At 42.8% G+C, this 20,731-nt stretch overlaps 1 protein-coding gene across 1 annotated transcript; it reads right to left on the reverse strand.

Annotated features, from left to right (window-relative positions):
* Positions 1 to 11,524: 11,524 nt before the first annotated feature.
* Positions 11,525 to 12,163, reverse strand: PLAC1 (placenta enriched 1; the record flags this gene model as incomplete). The annotated part of the gene is made up of 1 exon (XM_082609333.1): positions 11,525 to 12,163. The coding sequence occupies one exon, from the start codon at positions 12,161 to 12,163 to the stop codon at positions 11,525 to 11,527; it is 639 nt and encodes a 212-aa protein (XP_082465459.1).
* Positions 12,164 to 20,731: the final 8,568 nt, after the last annotated feature.

Below are 20,731 nucleotides of genomic sequence, written 5' to 3' on the forward strand. Positions count from 1 at the left end.
ATAATTTTTGGAAAGTGTTTTCTGAAAAGCAATTGCGAATAAATCCTTGGAACTAGATACTAGGAAAAGGAGTTGAATTGAAAATTCTTTTTTACACTGTAAACAAAATTTCTAGAACTCAGCATTTTCATTTTAACTAGAAACGCCTTTTATGATTATGTTTTTCACAAAGGCCTAGAGTTAGGGAAACAAGACTTTCCTTACGTTGTAAATATCCAGAAGTCTTCAGAGAGATAAAATCAGGATAGAGTTACAGATTTAACAGAAAGAAAACAACTGGAATTGTGTTATGCAGCTTCTACTGTGTTATTTGTAAAAGCTTTTTTTTTTTTTTCAGGGTTCAAGCAAAGGCTAGTAGTGAGCAGTAATAATAGACTAATACTTGCCCTACTGTCCGATTAAACAAAAAAGATAGTGCCCTTTGGTAATTTTTATTTTACTTTATGAAATTAGTTATGATAAAAATAGTTCTTTGCAAAACTTAGAACTTTGGGACAAAATGTCAAATCTTAACTTCTCCCACCCCCATGATCTCACCAGGAAAAAGTAGAATGAATTAGTAAATTTTTCCTTTCTGCCGAAGAGGAGCTTAGTAAGTCCTTGATGGCTGTTGCTTTTGATTTCCAAGTCTCTTTCCAAAGACACAGAATCACTGCCTTCAATGCTGTTGGGATTTCTTCTTTAAATACGGCATGTTTTTCTTGTTGGGTGTGCACTATTATTGTCTTAATTGTTCCTGTATTTTTGCCCATGAAATCAAAGAATCTCTCAGATGACAGAAATGATTGGGTCGTTGCACATAGGAAGGCCACAGCGAAGGGGCATAGGGTGACTTCAGTCTCTACACCGTGCTGGCCCTACACGGTTCCCATCCTATAAGTGAGCATGACTGTCCTTTGCACCGGTGCGAACTGCCAGCACATTGTAATGACAGGGGCGTGGAGACGGAAAGCCCATCTCCTGTGTACGAGATTTGGTCACTTGCGTTCACCATAACCATTATGATCATCAATTTCTAACCTTACACTTCTAGCACTTTCCTTGAGCCTTGTTACCTAATTATACAAAAGAAAGAAGAAATAAGAACAAAAGCCCAATATAGAATAATGTCAACACATCAAATGTTATTGTATTCAGGGAGGCTGAAGTGCATTTGGACAGTTGGTTGCTCCTTTTATATCAAAAAAATTTTTAAAAAAAGCCCCAAAGTGGCCAGCACCAAGGAGGTGCTATGAAAAGCACAGAACTCTGCCAGCTCAGAATGACATCACTTTTAGGATCTTGCTATGCAAAGGGAAAACGCTCCTGGGGGCAAATAATATCTTGCTGGGTAGAGACAGGAGGAGGGAACAGGAAACTGAAGGTTGCTAAGGGGTGCTATCTTTGTTTAAAACCAAGATGTGTTTTCCAGGCCATGAAGTGCTTTGTTGAAAAAGGAAAGGAGGGAAAGTCAATATGTATAACTGAAGCGTTAACATTAAAGCTGTTAACACCAAAATATCCATAACTCACTTGCTGCCCTCCTTCTTGTCTCCATAACATAACTGTTTGCATTTTTAAAAAAATAAGACTTAATAGGTAGAGTTTCTAGGGCTTGTAGACGATGTCATTTCTTTTACCTCCTGTCTCAAAATAATTTTTGAGTTTGAAATCAGGTGGGATTCTGCAGTAGTTAATGACCAGGGTGACCCCCATCCATGGGCAGGAAATGGAGCTGGAGATCTGGACCCAGTTTTCCATTTTAGCATTTGCCCTAAACCCAGGGCTCAGCAGCTTCCTTAGCTCAGTGTCCCCAGGGAATGCCTAGGCCTCAGGCAAGGAAACAGGAGGGAGACAGAGAGGGTGGGCGAGGACAAAAGAGAGAAGGAAAGAAGGTGAAAGAAAACCAAGTCCTTCCCCCCATTCCTACTATCCATCTTCTAATTCAGACTCTTAATTTGCCACCACTAGGTCACCAAGGTAACCTTCTCAGGCTCCCCTCTCATCTCCCAGCTGAGTTTGGCCCCTCTTGCTGTGGTCCCCTAAGTTCTGCTCTAAAAACACAGTTCTTATCATATTAATCCTTGGCACAAAAATCACACGATGAAAAGTGTAACCCTCTCCAGCCCGGCTCCGATCCCCTCCTCCAGCCACACCTTCTTCTTCATGCTTCCACGCAGGAGATGTTTGTTCTTCTCATTTCCTCACACCTCAAGTCCCAGCCCAAATGCCGTCTCCTCCCTGAAGCCTTCTGAGATGACCTCAGGTTGGAGTTAACTGCCTCTGGCCCGTCCTGCCACAGCACATTAATAAAGCTGGCCATTCTGAGTCTCTTCCTAGCAGAAAGTAAGCTCCTAGAGGGTAGGGACATGCCCGTCTATGGATATCTTCTCAGTGCTTCGCACAATTACTTGTAACAGTTGGCGTCAATACATATTTGTCAAATAAATGCATACCTGAGAAGGGAAAGGAGGAAATGGAGGGAGCTAGGAGAATGTCAAGTTGTGTTGGTGGTGAAGCTTATGGCCAATACCCTGATCAGTTGGCTTAGGTGCCCTTTGGTGCCCTTGGTGCCCAGGGTTGTCTACATGGTGGCTTAAGCCAACATGGTGGCTTAACAAGTTGGTCTGGGATTGACATTTTAAACGCATCCCCTTTAATAGTATGGAATTAATTTACTTTTAAATTAGCTACTCAGTACTAGAAACCCTCTTCTGAAAAACTACCACCATCACTTTATACTTTTAAGTTTCAAGCTGGTCCTTGAAGGGAAGGTGAAATTTGGATGGAATGGGGGAAGCAGTGTGTTCAGAGACCTGGAGATAGAGAAGAGTTAAAAGGAGATAGACTCAGCTAGACAGAGGCTATCTATTGGGGAATTAGTTGGAGACTGAGCTGGACAAATAAGGTCCATCCACTCTAGGACAAATAGATTATGGGGGGCATGGAAGTAGGCAGAGGAGTCTTGATTTTAGTTATAGGACCGTGAGGATGTAATGAAAACAGCGTTTGCAACAGATTCACTTGGCTTACCTGGTAACTCTGCAAACTAAAACTATGATAAACCTACAGTGATCTGAACCATTGGAATATCCTATTCTTCATGCACACAGGAGTGAGTTTTCTTACTAGGGAAGAGAACGGATGGAAAAATACTGCTTCATATATGCCTATGTGTATCAGGTAATGTGCTAGACCTTTCTTCCCCAGCAGCTTTTCTCTTTCTCCCTCTCCCCACCAGTCTCTCCCCCTTTCCTCCCTCTCTCACACACTACACAGGCCGCCACCAAAATATCCCCCTGACTCGGACTTGACTGGCCTTTAAGGATAATCAATTTCCTGTGACATTACTCATAACAAATATGTTTTAAAATACCAGTAAATATCAGGCAAAAAGTTCATGGAAAGAATCCAGAAATTTAACATCATGTGCTGATTTGATGGAACAGAGGAATGGAAATACACATCTTCTGGACTGAGGGTAACCGTTTTTGGGGGGTGGCAGAGCTTCAAAGTGGAGAATGTTATTTTTCATGGGCAGTTTAAAAAAATTGTCATTAAATATTTTCAAGAAGTTAAAACGACATTGAAAGCAACTTGGGCAACTTAAATATTCGCTGTAGTTGCTGTAACCCAAATATCCCAACATATTTAGTGCTTAGGTGCCTCTGAATATAGTTAGAAGAGTGTGATTTCTCTATATACCTTAGTGGAGCAGAAATTAAGCAGATGAAATATGAAATGAACACGAGAATTAATTTGTAGTTTGGATCATAAAAGCCAGATTTTTGAAGAGATTATTTTATTTTGATTGCAAACTATAAATTATTACAGGGAGTTGGTGTAGAATGACATTGAGGCTTACTTTTGGGTCAATATGTTCCAACTTGACCTACCCTTGGTAGTGGGGAGGACTGGGGTTTCTCTAACCCCAAAGAAACCAGTCTCACTATGGCTTTAGGACTTGTCTCTCCTCCCCTCACACTGGCGTTCTTTCAGTAAGTTGTCATGTAAATGCACTTTAGAAAACAGAATAAATATTCTATGGGCATCACTTGGAAAATAAACTTTTAAAGATGTGTGTGTGTGTTTAAGTTGTAGACTTACAACTCAAAAGAATTCTTGATAGAAAGAAATAGGTTTTTGGCTAAAAGTCAAAAATTTTGAAGTAACTTTAAAAGGTGAATAATTTACATTAGCATGGTGTTTATATAATAGGGTGTGTGTGACAAAGTTAAAATAACATTGAAAATAACTTGAGTCATTTAAATATTCCTCCTGGTAACTGTAGAATGTAAGTGCCTTCAAAGGGGGGAATGGTAAGTTTCTAGACAGCTGGCAGGGATTTTTTTAAATGTTCATTTACATTTGAAAACTGGTATTAGCATCCATTTCCCTGACCCGGAGCAATTCCCCCTCACCTGTCAGAGAACACCTACACAAGAATGCTGACAGAGCCAGGCAGGGAAGGGCACGCCTGTCATTTCACTTCCGGAAACCTGTTTATGAAGCCTCCTGCAATCCACTACCTGCTCAGACCCTGTTAGCCCCCTCGGCTCCTGCTGTTTAACAATTCTGGGAGCTACTTTGATTTCATACATAACCCTTCAGGTAAGTTACAGGAACTTCACCAATGGCCAAGCCAGATGGTTGTGGATTGGATAAGAACAAAGCAAAACAAACGGAAGTAGTGAGTGATGGGAAGCGTTGTGTTAGTATTAATATATATAAATCAATGAGCAAAGCCCCCTGCCCCTCGATTTTGAAGCTGGATAATAATGCCATACATATTATTTATATATATATATATAAATGTATATGCATATACACACATATGACACAGATTCCCCCCCACACACCCTTACTCTGAGTTACATTAGGAGATGGCTGGTCCAATCTGAATGACAGTCCATTAGAGGTTAGTTGAAAGAGTTGATATGATCACTAATACAGGTAACATTAGAACCTCTACCCAGTATCAACTTTTATGTTATTTGATTTGCCTTTTACACTTTCTCCCCTTGGCTTTAAATGTCTTCAGCAATGTCCTCTTAGAAAAAAATAAATAGAAGCTTCCTCTGGAATACTTTTCACCAATCAGTCAGTCCTGTAACTTGCAGCTGGTAGGACTTATTTTCCCCAGAGAAGGAAAATAGAACAGACAGAGACAAGGGGATGGCAGTGAAATATCATTTATTTTTCCACCCAGTCTGTGACCTGCCACTGACTGTATTTACACAGATAAATTGAAGAATGTCGCACTTGTGGAGTTTGCCAGTACGATCAGATGGAAGGTCGTCTCTAGGACTGTCCCCAGTGATCCTGCCTCCTGGAGCTCCCACCCTCGTGTAATCCCCTCTCCTCGTGTGGGAGCTCTACCTCCAGACTTGCTTCTCTAACAAATAGAACATGGCAGAAGTGGTGAGATGTCACTTCTGAGTTTGGGATACAAAAAGCCTGTGGCTTCTAACTTGGACTCTGTCCCTCCCCTCCTTCCCTTCCCCCCTCCCCTCTTCCTATCTTCATCGTCATCACCATCTTCCTTACCATGAGGACACTCAGGCAGTCTATGGAGAGGCCCACAGAGAGGAACTGAGGCCTCCTGCCAACAGCCCCTTGAGTGAGCCTAGAAGCGGGGTCTCCAACCCCAGTTGGGTCTTGAAACGACAACTTGACGGCACCTCCTCAGAGACCCCAAGCCACAGGCACCTGGCAACATCGTGCCCAGGTTCCCGACCCGCAGAAACCATCAGAGAATAACTGGTTGTTGTTTTCGGGTAATTTTTATTTTTTGGCCATACCACGCGATACGTGGGATCTTAATTCCCTGACCAGGGATCAAACCCCCTGCAGTAGAAGCACAGAGTCTTAACCACTGGATCACCAGGGAAGTCCTGTTTGGGGGGTAATTTGTTGTTCAGCAATAGATAGCTAATACAGAAAGTCTTGTAACTGTATAACCAACGTAAGTTTATAAGCTGAAATCTGACCAAATCATTTGTTTTCTTCTGAAAAAGTTGTAGAAAGTCGCAAGACTGAAAGCCCTCCCCCTCTGTCTCTCTCTGTCTCTGTCTCTCTCCCTCGCTTTCTTTTTTGGGAATAAACAACTATAATTACAATTTAAACAGGATATCATAGAGATCAATCATAGGGATTAATACTAATTAAATTTAAAGAAAAGAGAGAGAAAGAATTAAAGGATGTTACTGTGTAGGTTAGCCTTCCCTTTATAATAAACACTTGTTCCTTGATAATGTATTTCTTACAAACATGGTGTGTGTGCCTGTGTGTGTGTGAGAGAGAGAGCACACTGTGTTTAGTTTAATGGTTGAGCAGGCTTTCATTATTGGTGGAGGAATGGAGGGATGGGGGTACTTACATGTATCTCCAAAATGGGCTATTGGTGAAAACTAGGGATAAAAGACTTTTTGCCCTTGACATTTATATATACTTTACACAGTTTTTTTTTAAAACCTGGTTTGCTGTTTTCAGGGTATAGGAATAAAAATTTTAATGTTACTTTGAGTCTCCTTTTATCAGTGAAAAATCACATTATGGCTCTAATTTTTAAATATTTGACAAGCAGTTATCATAACAAATGGTTTCAGACATTTTTGGCTCTCCCAGAGATTGAAAGAAAGGTGAAAAGGCCCGTTTCTTTTGAGGGCAATAAAGCATTTCTTATTATCACAAATATAATTGACACTATGTGGTAGATTTTTATAAATCACATCACTTTAAAAATGGCATGGGGCTTCCCTGGTGGCGCAGTGGTTAAGAATCTGCCTGCCAATGCAGGGGACACGGGTTCGAGCCCTGGTCTGGGAGGATCCCACATGCCGTGGAGCAACTGGCCCGTGAGCCACAACTACTGAGCCTGCGTGTCTGGAGCCTGTGCTCCACAACAAGAAAGGCCGCGATAGTGAGAGGCCCGCGCACCGCGATGAAGAGTGGCCCCCGCTTGCCACAACTAGAGAAAGCCCTTGCACAGAAGTGAAGACCCAACACAGCCAAAAATAAATAAGTTGTCCAAAATAAAATAAATTAAAAAATGGCATGAACATTACCACAATAAAGGGGGAAAATACTCTTTCAGAGTGGCATTTCAAAAGGTAAATAAATTAACCAACTCAAAATACAGTTTTCTCTTAAAGCATTTTTATCTTCCCATCTTTTGAATGTTCCTATGCTTATGAACTCCCAGGCCCTTTCTCAGTACCAATCAATCGACTGGCTTGAGCACCTACTGAATACCTTCACCAAGTACTATATGAGAGAAAGGCAACACAAAGGAACAAACAAGCAAATAGGAGAGGGTCTCCCATGCTCAGGAAGCACACGATCGAGTGGAGAAGATCAAACATGGAAGTGAAATGGTTGAAGTACACTTTTACTGAGTAAAGACACATCCAAGTCAAGTGCGGATTACTCTTGAATTCTGAAAAAAAAATTATGCCTAACTATACTGAGATGTTTACCCAGGCAAAATATGATTCTCGACCACAATATTGCTTTGCATCTTTGTTCTTGCTCTCTCCTTTGCCTAGAATGCCCTTGCCCTTCATCTTAATCTGATGAAACTCTCTCTCTTATTTAAGGTCTAGTTCAAAGGCCCCCAATTCCATGATGCCTAGGCTTACTCCATCTTTTTTTTTTTTTTCCAGTACGCGGGCCTCTCACTGTTGTGGCCTCTCCCACTGTGGAGCACAGGGTCCGGACGTGCAGGCTCAGCGGCCACGGCTTACGGGCCAGCCGCTCCGCGGCATGCGGGATCCTCCCAGACCCGGGCACGAACCCGCGTCCCCTGCATCGGCAGGCGGACTCCCAACCACTGCGCCACCAGGGAAGCCCCACTCCATCTTGACTTATATGTTGCACTGGAAAATCTAGCCCACCCAGCTCTCCCCCCACTAGAATCCCACGAGTCATACTTCTTCAATCTCTTGATCACTTTTCTGTCTCCTTTGATGTCTCTTCTTTTTTTCGTAACCGTGCCTTGAAGACTGAATGTTAGGGAATTTTGATTCTCTGGTCCTAATTGCCTGGATTCATGTCATCTTTCCAAGGCTTTATCTCCCAGTAATTGCCTCTTACACCCCTTACTTGAGCTCCAGCTCAATGAAGTTCAATTTCTTAAGCTAATTCCTGGACATATTCACCTGGATGACACTATCAACTCCAGCTCAACATGTCCAACCTGGACTCATCTTCACCCCTATCCTCTACCCTCATTGCAGTTTCCTTACTTAAAGCCAGAACTGACCATGTGTTCTGAGCTTCTGGGGCTCTAAATGGTGACAACTTCTTTGATTCAATCTCTTCTTTTTCACCTATATCAGGACTTGGCTCCAGTCTCATGCCCTCCATGAAGCCTGTCCTCTCTGCTCTAGGGTCTGGAGTCTTTCACACTCCAAATTTGCTTGCACGACTCAGTTTATCTCTTGACCAGGAATGGGGTTTCTATAGACATTTAACAATTTTATAGGCTAAAATGAATGAAGCCTTGTTGTTCTTCACTTGAAATCATTCTCATTTTCATCTCTTTTCCTACACTTCTAAGCCTTCCCCCATCTACTCTTCTCATCTCTTCTCACCTAGCTTAGAGCACTAACCCCCTAGGTGTCCTCCCATCAACAGTGCATTTCCACGCCCTGTGCCAGTGCTTACGCTCACAGAGGATTCCCTTCTTCCTCTTCTCTGCTTAGACAGCTCCTCCTCATCTTCTAAGAGTGAGATCACTGCCCCCCTCTACCAGGAAATCTTCCTGGATCTTCCAACCCAACTGGAAGCTTCTCTTCTCTGGGAGGGAGTGTTGAGTGTAGGGGAGGAAAGTGCATTTTGGAGCTAGTCCAACCTGGGTTTGAATCCCAGTGATGTTACATATTAACTATCTGGCCTCAATTTCTCTGAGCCTCAGTTTCCTCATCTATAAAACAGAGAAAATAAATTCTATCTTGCAGAGCTGTTGTGAGAATTAAATAAAGTCATGTATATGATGTGTCTGGCACGTGGTAACAACTATCATTACCATGTAGGTCTTGAGTCTACTCTAAGGCTGATATGTTACACAACCCCAGGGGGGTGTCTCCATGAATACTGCCCCTTGCAGTTGTCAAGTGCACAATTTGCGCATGGTAGTCCATGTCTATTATGTCTAGTATTGATTGTTTGCTAAGTTATTTATACATGTTTTAGTGTTTAATAATCCATAAGCTTCTGAAGAGAAGATGGGGAAGGGCAGTGATCGTTCTCTTGTACAGTCTTGTTTACTGCTATTTCTCTAGCCCCATCTGTCACCACTGTCAACTGCCCCCCACCCCATTTGTATTGGATTAAACTACTTGTGGTTTCTCTGATGGCCACAGCCTCAGTCCTCAGGTCTCTGAACAGGCCCATTTTCTGGGCTAGAATAGCCTCTAGCTCCCTAGGCTTACTTGTCTCTTCCTGATTAGAACATGTTAGTCTTGTTCACCATTGCATGCTCAGCATCTAACATAATGCCTGGAACATAGGATGAGTGCAATAAATGTTTGTTGAATGAGTACATTGTTTTCAGGGATTATTACCTAGTTTTCCTCAAGAAGGGGCATGAGATTTTTAAATGAACAGCTGTGCTTCTTCAACTATCATGACTGCAATAGACTGGATGTTTGTGCCCCTCCCCCTAATTTCTATGTTGAAATCCTAACCGCCCAATGTGATAGTATTAGGAGATGTGGCCCTTGGGAGGTGATTAGGTCATGAGGGTGGAGCCCTCATGAATGGGATTAGTGCCCTTATAAAAGAGTCCCCAGAGACCTCTTTTGCTTTCTATCCATCATGTGAGGACACATGTAGTCTGCAACCTGGAAGAGGGCCCTCACCATAACCTGACCTTACTGGCTCCCTGATTTTGAATTTCTAGCTCCCAGAATCATGAGAAATAAATTTCTGTTGTTTATAAGCCACCTAGTCTCTGGTACTTTGTTATAGCAGCCCAAACAGACTAAAACAATGACTAAATTACTAATGTCTACTGTAATCCTTTGTGTATATTATCATGTACATTGTGCTAACATTGTCTGCTTCTTAATAAATGTGTGACCTTGGGCAAGTTTCTTAATCATTCTGTGACTCAGTTTCCTTATTTGTAAAATGGATATAGTAAGAGTATTTCTCTCAGGGCTGTAGTGAGGATTCAATGAGATGCTTCTACTATTTGGAATGGCCTCTCTCAGATCATCCCAGGGCTGGCTCCTTTTTCACATTCAAGATTCAGTTCAAATGGCAAATTCTCAGCAGCTTTCCCTGACCACTCTGACTCCTTCTCCAATTTCTCTCATATCACTTTGTTTTAAGTTCATCATGGCATTTGTCGCTGTCTGATTTTCTCTTTGTGTACTTATTTATTTGTTTACTAGCTGTGTGACCTTGATTTCTCTGAGCCTCAGTTTCTATTCACTGCCATATCCTCAGTGGCTAGAATATAGTAGAGCCCAGTGAATATTTGTTGAATGAACTGACTTACCTTCCCTTTCTGAGTCTTTGAGAACAGTAATGGATAGCTAGACTTGGGTGAAAATTTTCTGATCACATAAGTCGGGGGACAAAACTATTTTCAGAGTGCTACCAGTCTGTGGCTAAGTATAAGATCTAGCCCCTGGCCTCAGGAGCTTACCATCTAGTTGGTGGGATGTGAGTTGAGTGATTCCTAGAATCACTGGTGGATTATAAATCACGAGTGCAAATTCTGCCTTCCGTGGACAAAAAGTGATACAGAAAAGTGATGGATCAAACTAAGAAGTTATGTGGCTAAGTGCTAAGTTGAGTGGTGTAGAGTCTCAGAGATATGGGTAGACAGACGGAGGGATTCAGCTGGGGGACCTTAAAGGAGAGAGAAGTCATCCTAGAGAAGGGACCAGACACTAATATTGGTAAAGCACTTAGAAGAGTGTCTGGCCCATAGTAAAAGCTATGTGTGTGTTTATGAAATAAAAACGCCTTACTGATTTTTTTTTTTTTTTTTTTTTTTGCGGTACGCGGGCCTCACACTGTTGTGGCCTCTCCCGTCGTGGAGCACAGGCTCTGGACACGCAGGCTCAGCGGCCATGGCTCAGGGTCCCAGCTGCTCCGTGGCATGTGGGATCTTCCCGGACCGGGGCATGAACCCATGTCCCCTGCATCGGCAGGTGGACTCTCAACCACTGTGCCACCAGGGAAGCCCCCAACTGATATTTTTATGCCATCAGGATTTTATTTTTTCTCTTAATAAAGATACAGGTCTTCCCTGGCAGTCCAGTGGTTCAGACTCTGAGCTTCCACTGCAGGGGGCGCGGGTTTGATCCCTGGTCGGGGAACTAAGATCCCACATGCCGGGTGGCACGGCCAAAAAAGGGGGAAAAAAGATACAAAAATAGAAAAAAGCTTTGTTCATGAAATTACCACGGGCTGCTCTTTCTCAAAAGCACGCATAAGAAGGCCACAAGAGCACTTATCTGTCTGATATTAGTAAATATTATATACCAATTGTAGAACGAGCATCAGCTGGAGACCCCAAACCTAGGGATCACAAGGATGCAATCTGATCATCCAGGCAAAGAGACCAGTTCTCAGAAGTATTAACAAAGGAAGAAAACTGCACGGGATGGGCCTCCTGAGCCTCTGCTTGGTGATGTGGGCCCTGGGTCTTCCCTTCCTCGTTGAAGACACAAGGCGGACAATCACAGTTGGGCCTTTGGCTGGACCGTGACAAGGTGAACACCTCATAGCATGTCTCACCATCCCGGGTTGTGATGGCTCCCTCGCTGGCTACTGTCCTGGAGTAGGGCATTGTGAGCCACGGGGAACGTTTGGGGGCAGTGCAGGACACTGGGATCACGTACTTAGACGATGTACGCTTGGAGGCATAGTGCAGCTCAGTGTCGTAGAGAACCATGTCCTGAGAGACAGCCTTGACCCTGATGCCACATTCCATCACACAGTAGGTGAACTGGTAGGCATAGGGCTGAACATGGTTGGCAGGGCAACCCAGTCCCAAGTGTAACTCATGAAAGTGCACATATACGTCATTGTTCAACATGAAGGGGTGTACGGTGACCATGAACCAGTCTATGGAGCACAGTGCAGTCATCGGATTTTGTCCGGAACAGGCCGAAAATACAGAGGTGAGGAAGAGTAGCCCTCCTATCAAGTTGAAAACTTTCATCCCGGTAGCGGATCAGGTAATGACTCTCAGGAAACAGGAAGCTGTCTGGTGAGGAGTTCTAGAGCACAAAGAAACACAAAAGGAAAACCGTCTTATTTCCTATTGAAAGTTCAAACACGATCATTTTTATAAAAACAAAAGACCATTCCTAAAGCATTAAAAAAAAGAAGCAAAGAGAGTAGAACTTAAATGTTCTCACTAAAAAGAAAAAAGGTAAACATGTGAAGTGAGGGATGTGTTAATTAACTTGATGGGGGAAATTTTTTCACAATATAAACGTATGTCAAATCAGCACGCTGTATACTTTAAATCCCTTCCAATTTTACTTGTCAATTATACCTCAATAAAACTGAAAAAAAAGAATAAAAAGCAAAGGAAAAGATCCCTGTGAAAGAGAACTGAATTTTGATGTCATTGTTGGAACTCACATGTTTCTAGATGACTACAATGGCTTCTTTAAGTGACTTTACCATATTGTTTTGGTATAAAACACAAATCCCTCACATACAGAATGAGAGTCTACGCCGATCAGGAGTAGCATTCCTTTGTGTGCAACCCCAGCCAAAAAGAAAACAAAACAGTTTTCATGCCAAACATTAAATAAGGTGACAGGAGATAACAGTTTAATTCAAGCTGACAGCACTTTCCTCCTGAAGGCCCCAGTGTCCTCCCATAGACCATACTAATGAACCCTTCTCTATTACCTTCTTCTTTTGGTTAACAACATGTTTAATTAAATGAAAACCTAACAAGACATTGTGGTTTATTCCTGACATCCAAATATTGAAATTTTGCCAGGTGGCTCACTTAAAATGATCAAATGAATGCTTCATAAATGCCAGTGGTAGCATCATAAGCCATTATGACCAACAGCCATTATGACCTTGCAAAATAGCAAAATTGCAGAGTGACAGAGCAGTATGGAGAAAAAAAGAGTCATGCTAAGAACAAGTGTCTAAAACAGTTTCAGAAGGGGAAGAGGAATATCATCAAATATTGTTCAACTCAGTTTTCATTTTAAAAGTGAAAGTGAAATAAATCAAATAGAAAAGTGCCTAAAATTTCAAAGGAAATGGCTATGCAGGGTTTTACTCTTGTTCCCTGCTGAATTAAGTAATCCCTGCATAAGTGAATTCATTCTTTGACTAATATTTATTGAGCGTCTACTCTGTGCCCAGCACTGTGCTAAATAAAAAGCATCCCAAGACAGTTCTTTCCTCCCCTCTTCCTCAGTTGCAAAAATGTAGCTCTTTCTCTTCCTCTGATACTGATGAATTTGCTGCATTCTTTTTTTTTTTTTTTTTTTTGCGGTACACGAGCCTCTCACTGTTGTGGCCTCTCCCATTGCGGAGCACAGGCTCCGGACGCACAGGCCCAGCAGCCATGGCTCACGGGCCCAACCGCTCCGCGGCACGTGGGATCTTCCCGGACCAGGGCACGAACCCGTGTCCCTTGCATCAGCAGGCGGACTCTCAACCACTGCGCCACCAGGGAAGCCCTGCTGCATTCTTTAATGGAAACCATGGCGGAGGAGCCCACTAGCCAGGTGCAGTGGCCTGGATGACGTGCTTTGTTTTCACATCAGCACTTGATCTGGTTGTTACCCCTGTCTCTCCCTCTCTCCTTACTGACTCCTCATTCTCTTGGGGATGTTGAGGTGTAAAGAGAAGCCTAAGAGGTCTACCCATCTCCTTCCTGGCCTCTTTGTTCTGAAATGGCTCTCTTAGGACTGCTTTTTTGTTTTTCACGAAGCAAAAAAAATAAAAAATAAAAATAACAGAAAAACAGCAGCAGTAGCAACAAACCGAAAAACCCAGCCCTCTTACCCCTCCAAAAAACCAAACAAACAATACGATGATGACGACAACAACAACAAAAACCGAGTTAATTCGGATGCCAGCTGGTCTTGGATAATGACTCAACAGTTAAATAAACAAACCACTTGCTCTGGAATGATGCATATTTGCTGAGGTTCCTTCTGGAAGCCGAGATCATCACTCCATCACTGCTGCACTATTGCCTTGGTCTCAGGAAGACCACCTTGCCCTGAGCTTGCTTTAGGAGTGCTTTTCTCTCCCTCTTTCCTCCTTCCTTCACATGATCTCACAGCCTGGACCTCACAGCCTGGACCTATTTGCCCTTAACAAAAACCTCCCCTTTAAGTAGTTCCTGGAATAGGTCAGGAAAACAATCCTTCCACTCCAATTTTGCTGTTCAAACCCCAGAACTGACACCAAGTTTAAGGGTGTGCTCCTGTGCAGGGAGTTAGCCGTCTACTTCCTCTCCACCCCTTGGGCATCTTTCCTATTGTCCCTCCTCCTCCTTCTCATGGTTAATCCAAAGAGAATTATAAAAAGCCCAAATTCTCTGAGAAACATTACAGTTGTCACCTAACGAATCATTTTAGACTACTTCACTCCCACCCCACACCACTTTTTGAATTACATTGCACTGAATCAGTCTTTTTCTTTCTTTTTTTATAAATTTATTTATTTAGTTAGTTAGTTTTGGCTGTGTTGGGTTTTCGTTTCTGTGCGGGGGCTACTCTTCATCGCGGTGCGCGGGCTTCTCATTGTGGTGGCTCCTCTTGTTGCGGAGCACAGGCTCTAGACGTGCAGGCTCAGTAGTTGTGCCTCACGGGCTTAGTTGCTCTGCGGCATGTGGGATCTTCCCAGACCAGGGCTCGAACCCGTGTGCCCTACGTTGGCAGGCAGATTCTTAACCACTGCGCCACCAGGGAAGGGAAGCCCTGAATCAGTCTTGAAGGAAGGACTTTAGTAACATCACTGAATTTGGGGGTTTATGTAGCACAAATCTCCAAACTCAGTACAGAATTGGTTTCCTCTGATTTTCTTGTAGCCAGGGAGAGATTGCCACAAGATTGGAGCAATAAGTGTGTGTGACAACATACCTTTGAGCTCAGAGAAAACTGAAAAATGAAGTCAGTGGGACCCATGTTTAAGAGTGCATCTCTAAGGTGGGAGGGAGGAGTTCGGAGACCAGGGGAGAGCAGAATGCACTTGCTAATGAGCTTGCTAACTCCTAGCTCAATGCCACTCTTGGGGAGTTGCTCCCTTTTGCTGAGCACAGGTCATCAGAACTGGGCAGCCTCCCTTCCCTGCTGCCTGGCAATTCCCAGGGAAAGGTAGAGGGTGTGTGTGGGGGTGTGTGGGGGTGTGTGTGTTGAGGGATGGTTATAAGTCACTCACAACACAGTGTAAACTCATCAAATCAGTTGGCTTTTCTAACATCCAGCTGAGATGTGTTGGCAGAATAGGACCTTGGACTTGGATGGGGAGGGAGAGGGTTGGCTCTGAAAAAGAGGGCTGAGGGGCTAGAGATGGGAAGGGGGCGCCAGAAGAGAGGGTTGTGCAGTTTGCGCCAAACTGGAGGTATTTTTAGCCATAGTTGGGGCTGAGCCCAGCATCCCGGAGCTGAGGGAGTTGAGGACTGGGGAAGAAATAACTGCAGAGAAGGGAGCGCTCACCCTGGGACTACTGTCGGGCTTCCCAAAGGCAGCTGGGCTGTTAGAAAGCAGGTCTCAGGGTTTGCATTACCATAGCCCCATTTTGGCTTGATTGCAAATTATCCTTGCAAAGCTCATAACTTCGATGCATTTGTATAGCCAAGCAGGGCTCAGCTATTGGTACCTACAGTCCTGAACTGAGCTATAGGGAAGCTGGCAAAACCAGAGCTGCTAATGACACCTGGATGCAAAATGTTTGCTTTCCTTGCAGCTACAGAGTACAGTAGCTTTCTGTTTTTCTAAATGTGGTTTATGCATATACATTTTCCATTAGTTTTTTTAAAAGTTTTCCTCCTTCCCCTTAAAAAAATTCCCTAATAAGCCTAATTCTTAATACATCCTTTACGTTTAAAAAAAACAAAACAAAACATGAAACGTTTCATTCTGGGAATATGAACTCTATTTCTTAATGTCTTACAAGAAAGAGATTGAATATTGGTCTAAACACAGAGCATTTTTAATCTCAGGGGAAAAAAAGAGACTTTTTAAGAGAGAAGTAAATTAGTTTTGTGATGTTGGTGAGTGAGTTGAGACGTGTAACACAAATCTCCTTGAAAGCAGACAGATTGTTGCCTCTTCATCTCCTCTGATGTCGTTAGAGACACATATGAACTCTTTGCGTGGGGAATGGGGAGGGGATTAGCTAAACATTTCCACATCTGGTTTGAGAACAGTTTGGAAAAAGAATTCACTCCATAGGCTCCTGGAAGCTTTTGGGGTCGACAGTTATTTATTTTTAAAATTCAGTATACTCATGACAGCATAGTTATCATTTGTATATTGTTTTCCCAGAATCTTGTTGTCAAAACAAAAGGAAACAGAGGGGAAAAGGAAACTCCAAAGCAGTACGCAATTATCTCAGGGAAATATAACTGTCAGGGCATTGATTTGCAGCAAAGTTTGTTCACTCTCTTGCAGCTGATTTGAAGAAAAATGAATCTGAGTTGGAATAAAGATTCCTTTACAAAATAAGAACAGAAGAAAGAATCCTAACACTCTGTGGACCCTTTAGTTTAGAAATTCAAATAGTCACATGTTGACTTTGCCCAGCCAACTATCTCAAGGTTTGGGAGCCTTTTAAAATCGAGGCCCAGTTTTAAAGAATTAGTTGGTTCGCTGCTCTCAAAGAAAGTGAGGATTGTGATTATACTAATGATGTCCAAGGGACATTAAAGTGAGTTAGAAAATTAAATTACTGCTTTTGTAGAATTTACATTCATTCTAAAGAAATCTGGGCCCGGTTTTGTTTTCCAACATAGTGAAACACGGTGTTAAAGTAACCACACGTTATTCATCGTTTGGCGAGGAAGAAGAATTATGAACTGCTAATGCTTAACAAAGTCCATTCTCTCAACTGAGGAAAACACCTTGACTCAACCCTAGGAAAGATTTCATTCAAATTAAACTAAAAAGTAATCATTAAAAGTGTTTTTTTTCTGTTTTTCCTGCTTTTCAGTAGAAAAATTGTAGGAAAAAACTGTAGAAAAATTGTGAGATATAGAAAAGAAAAAAGAAGAAAACATTCTCCGATCTCAGAATAATCACTGTTAAATTTTTGGTTTATATACTTTTAGTTTTGCGGGGGAGGGGAAAAAAGTCTATATACATATATATGATCCAAAGTCATTTCAGGAAAAAAAAAAGGGTAAGGCTTTTTGAAAGCTGTTTTTAATTTTTGACATTGAATTTGAAAGCAATCAAAGCATTATTTTTGTTTGGGCCATCTGGTTTTGTTCTTATAATCTGTTAAGCTATCAAGCATAGTTTAAATGTCATGGTTCATCTCCTGCACAAATAAAGGTTGTGAAATAAATAAGAATCCAAGCTCCTTGTAAGAGAGAGAAGTTTTCGCTGGGTCATTAATTTGGTTACTAAAAGGTGAGGAGTCTGATGTGAAATCAAACTATAATCAGGCTACACAACAAGGGTAAACCATACCCTGACTGAACATAAGTATTTCCAAATAAATACAGAAAGCTGTACTTTAGTGGAAATGGCAAATATCAGGTCAGGGGAACTCCTTTCTTTTCGTGCAGAGAAGCTGAATTAGTTTAATTTTTAAAGTTGAACGAAGGGATGTATTTCATAATTTCCATAAAATGTAAGGAAAATCCCCAATGTGTGCCCCTAATCCAGTTTATGTTTTAATTTAATAATTTATTTGAGTTTGATTTTTCAGAAAACGACACCCTTTGCCACAAAGCCCCAGAGTCCCTTCTCATTTTAAAAGACAAGGTAAGTTTGTGTCTGTACAGAGCTTGCAAATCTGCAGCAGCACGGCCGCCTTTTTAACCCATTAGTTGTCTCTGGAGGGCTGCCCAAACCAGAGGAAGGCCCCTTCGCCCGAGATGATTTCTGGGTGTTACCATCAGAAGGCAGAGGACTGAATCAGACACTCCTTCAAGGGCTTTGACACACCTGTGTCAATAAATGAGGGCTCAAGATGGTTTTCGAAAATGGTCAGGCACATTCTTCTCTCCCTTTCAAAACTGGGATTTTGGGGTACAGGTTTTCTTAAAGTGAGGTGCATGTATACAGCCACAGCTGAAGGATGGCTTAAGTCCAAATCAAGCCACAGTTGACTTTACAGCCTGTTTGGCTGATTTTTACCTGACTTGACCAATCTGTGGCTCTCCCAAGCCCAAAGCTACCTTGTGTATGCCCCACCCAGAATGTGGCCACTTGGTGCATCGGTGTACACCCTGACTGAGGCCATTCACCATATCTTGGCTCCTGAGGGGGAGAAAAGATTCCTTTGATAGGAAGGCTGTTGGTCGTTGTTAGGGAACTTACAGTTTGGGAGGCTTGCCTGCATATTGCAATAGGTAAAGAGGCATTGTTCTGAGGCCAGGACATTGTGGGAAGAGCAAATCGTTCTCTCTCTCTCTCTCTCCCTCTCTCTCTCTCTCTCTCTCTCTCACACACACACACACACACACTCACACAGATGGACAGATGGACAGATGGACGAATAGATAGACACACACACTAAGAAGAAAGGAAAGCCCAAATCTATTTCCTGCTGTTGCCCTGATCCTTACTATTTTTCCCCATCCCTTAATCCTTGGACTGTAAATTCCTTAGGGAGCTGTGTCCTGATCTACCATAGAGTCTGGTACATGGTAAGTACTCAGTACATATTTATTGAATAAAAGGATGAAGGAACCACTAGAAATTGCCACCTTCCACTGTTCTTTTCCCGTCCCTAAGGGCCTGAATCTAGTTACTGGCTAAATCTCTCCTCCACTCCTTCCCCAAACTCCCAGTTGAAGGCCTGCGGTAGCGGTGAAAATTTTCTTGGTAGAAAGTGTAGGGCCCCTGTCAAGAGTCCTGCCCACTTACCCACCTGCCTGCCTACTGACCTCACTGATGCCAAGGGCTGTATGTTGGCCCAGCCTAATGGTACCCACTGCCCTCTCGATTAGCTCCTAGCCAGTCACTCCAGATGGAGCCAGCCCTCCTTGCACTAACTCCCCAACCCTGGTCACTATCCTCCTTCCTTCTATCAAGCAACCAAGCACAACCAGTGTCAGCACACCTGGATTTAGCGGTAGATTCACAGGCTACCCCAACTCTTATGGCCTCAGGTAACTGAGCGAAGTCAACCTCTAAACAGCAGACAAGGTGCAACTCTCCTCTGGTCTGGCTTTACATGGGAGGAGAGAAGACATTCTTAAGCCCACATGGCCCAAGTCCAGGCAACTGAGAGACACAGCATCATGAGAACCGGAAGTCTCAGGTCCACAAGGTACTGAAGAGTCATGGGTGCCTAGAAGGGGCTTGCTGGAATCACTGGGTTGACTGAGGCAAATGGATACAGCCCCCTGAAGTCGCCCGTGGATGGATTCCCTTAGCTACAAGGAGGAACCAGACCGCGGGCTGGATGTCTGTTCCTCCTCAGAGCACATCTACACGTCCACTACCAGTTCCAAGCACAGAGGCACAAATCAGAAAACACCAGAGGTTCCTGGGAAATTGGAAGCAAGATGGGTTAAATCTCCCCCAGTGCAAATTGACCCTTGGCTCACCCTGGGCCAGGCTTGCCCAATCCACTCTGCCAACTCCAGACTGAGAGAGATCCAGGCCAACTCCAGGTTTTGTTTCAGCATCCCCCAGCCTGAGTGCTCCCCAAAATGCTTTGAAGTTGACCCCATCTCCACGTATGCTATTGTATTTCACTGGCGGATATCACTCTCCATTTCTGCCATCTGTACCTTTTATATAACAAAAGTTTGAGTTTGGGTGTGATAGGTCCTTATCTTAGCAATATCAAATTACTTGGGCAGAGCATTGGCTTGGTACCTTCTCCATGCAATTAGTATTTTGTTAAAATGATACATAATAGGTTGAACATGAGTTCATCATCTGCCTATTATAATGTATATATGTTTAAAAGTAAATATATAGCATATAAATAACGTTAAAAATAAATATAAAAGGCTGACCTATTATTATATCTGATAATATATACATATGTGATACATAATACTATTAAAATATATATTAACAATAAAAAGAGGAGGGCCTGTCCTCCCTGGCAATCTATCTTCCCCTTAACAAAGAATAAAGGACTCTTTTCTGAAATTGTATTCAAGGGTCGAGCCTCTGAACTTACATCATTTGGATATATATGTGTGTGTGTGTGTGTGTGTGTGTGTGTGTGTGTGTGTGTGTGTGTATAAAATTGTGTCCCCTCAAATTCATATGTTGAATTCCTAACTCCCAGTACCTCAGAATGTAACCTTATTTGGAAATAGGGTGTTTACAGAGGTAATCAAATTAAAATGAGGTCATTAGGGTGGGCTCTAATCCAATATGACTGATGCCCTTACTAAAAGGAGAAATTTGGACACAGAGGGAAGAGGATGTGAAGGCACAGGGAGAAGACAACCATGTGACTGGAGTGATACATTTACAAGCCAAAGAATGCTAAGGATTTTCAGCAAACACCAGAAACTAGAAGAGGCAAAGAAGGATCCTCTCCTAGAGCCGTCAGAGAGAGAGCATGTCTCTGCTGACACTTTGATCTTGGACTTCTAGCT

This window comes from Mesoplodon mirus (genome assembly GCF_964341445.2).
Source record: "Mesoplodon mirus genome assembly, chromosome: X".
Taxonomy (NCBI): domain Eukaryota; kingdom Metazoa; phylum Chordata; class Mammalia; order Artiodactyla; family Ziphiidae; genus Mesoplodon; species Mesoplodon mirus.